The sequence below is a fragment of the Penaeus monodon genome, chromosome 24 (assembly GCF_015228065.2).
Source record: "Penaeus monodon isolate SGIC_2016 chromosome 24, NSTDA_Pmon_1, whole genome shotgun sequence".
NCBI classification, from domain to species: domain Eukaryota; kingdom Metazoa; phylum Arthropoda; class Malacostraca; order Decapoda; family Penaeidae; genus Penaeus; species Penaeus monodon.
In genome coordinates, this window is record NC_051409.1 from 35,902,929 (window position 1) to 35,903,959 (window position 1,031).

Genomic DNA, 1,031 nt, shown 5'->3' on the forward strand with positions numbered 1-1,031 from the left:
TTCATTCACCTATAAACAAAAAACAAAGGCAAAATGGAGAGTTTAGTATAATACTGTATCATCGATGTCAATATACCCATATTTTTTTTTTTTACATCTGCACTAATGTTATCTATAGTTTTTACACACATAAATTCGGCGAGTTTGTTTATATCTTTCCTGTTTGCTCCATAACACCTCTATCCTCTTTGTTCGTAACCTGTTCTTCGTATTTTATCTCTTATCCCAGAATCGTAGTGCTTGTGAACATTTGCTACATCACAAGCTTGTTCTTTGCTGCTTCGCCTTGTTATATATCAACTTGTTTCTCGTTCCTGCTTGATAACAAGCTAAAAAAAAGGGCAATTTTATCATTAATAATTTGTGTGACGTGGTGTTTAATGCTCCGTCTGTTCTCTCACTTGGTCTGATTTTGATATTGTCGTACGCGGCTGTGCATCGAATGTACTTAAACATTTTTTTCGCACCATAATGTGTCTGTACTAAATTTGTATTTTCCACTGACGATTGTTGATTTCGTCAAACATCGTTTTGTTTTATAGCGACACTGGCTGGTAGTAGGAAGAGTAATTATTAGTAAATAATACGGTGGTACTCAAAAACATCACTAACAGATAGTTAACAGGAGGGTCAACAACAACAGGAGTAACAAACGCAACGGTTTCTCAAATACTAGTAATCACAATAACAAAAAAATCAACCAAATAGGCTCACACAATCACTTCCACATACTGACGACAACCACTTCCAAACACTTACAGCATAGTGTAGGTCTTCGAACAAAGGCGTCCAGAAACTTCAAACTCAAATACTTATATTTTTCGGGGCTATGGGTGCCAGGGACAGGGGGTGGGGGTCGATTTTTGTAATATCATCAAGGGTTGCACAAAGCTCTTACAGCTGCTAAGGTCTCATCAAAGAGAATTAAGCCTACTGATTACGCAATGTGTTGATGGATCTGTAACAGATTCACTTAGATTATTAGTATTTAAATAGAATGGAATGTGCAGTGGTCCTTTTTGTACGACAAA

At 36.6% G+C, this 1,031-nt stretch overlaps 1 protein-coding gene across 2 annotated transcripts in view; it reads right to left on the reverse strand.

Moving 5' to 3' along the window:
* The window catches only part of LOC119589014, an 8,211-nt gene extending 7,438 nt beyond the window's left edge, over positions 1-773 (reverse strand). Inside the window, exon 1 of one of the 2 annotated variants that reach the window (XM_037937607.1) lies at positions 130-256. In XM_037937607.1, the coding sequence (XP_037793535.1) occupies positions 130-131 (2 nt within the window). In that variant the 5' untranslated portion in view covers positions 132-256. Of the gene's footprint in view, positions 1-129; positions 257-759 lie in introns of those variants that run through there. The other variant, XM_037937606.1, reaches the window with a different exon arrangement.
* Positions 774-1,031: the final 258 nt, after the last annotated feature.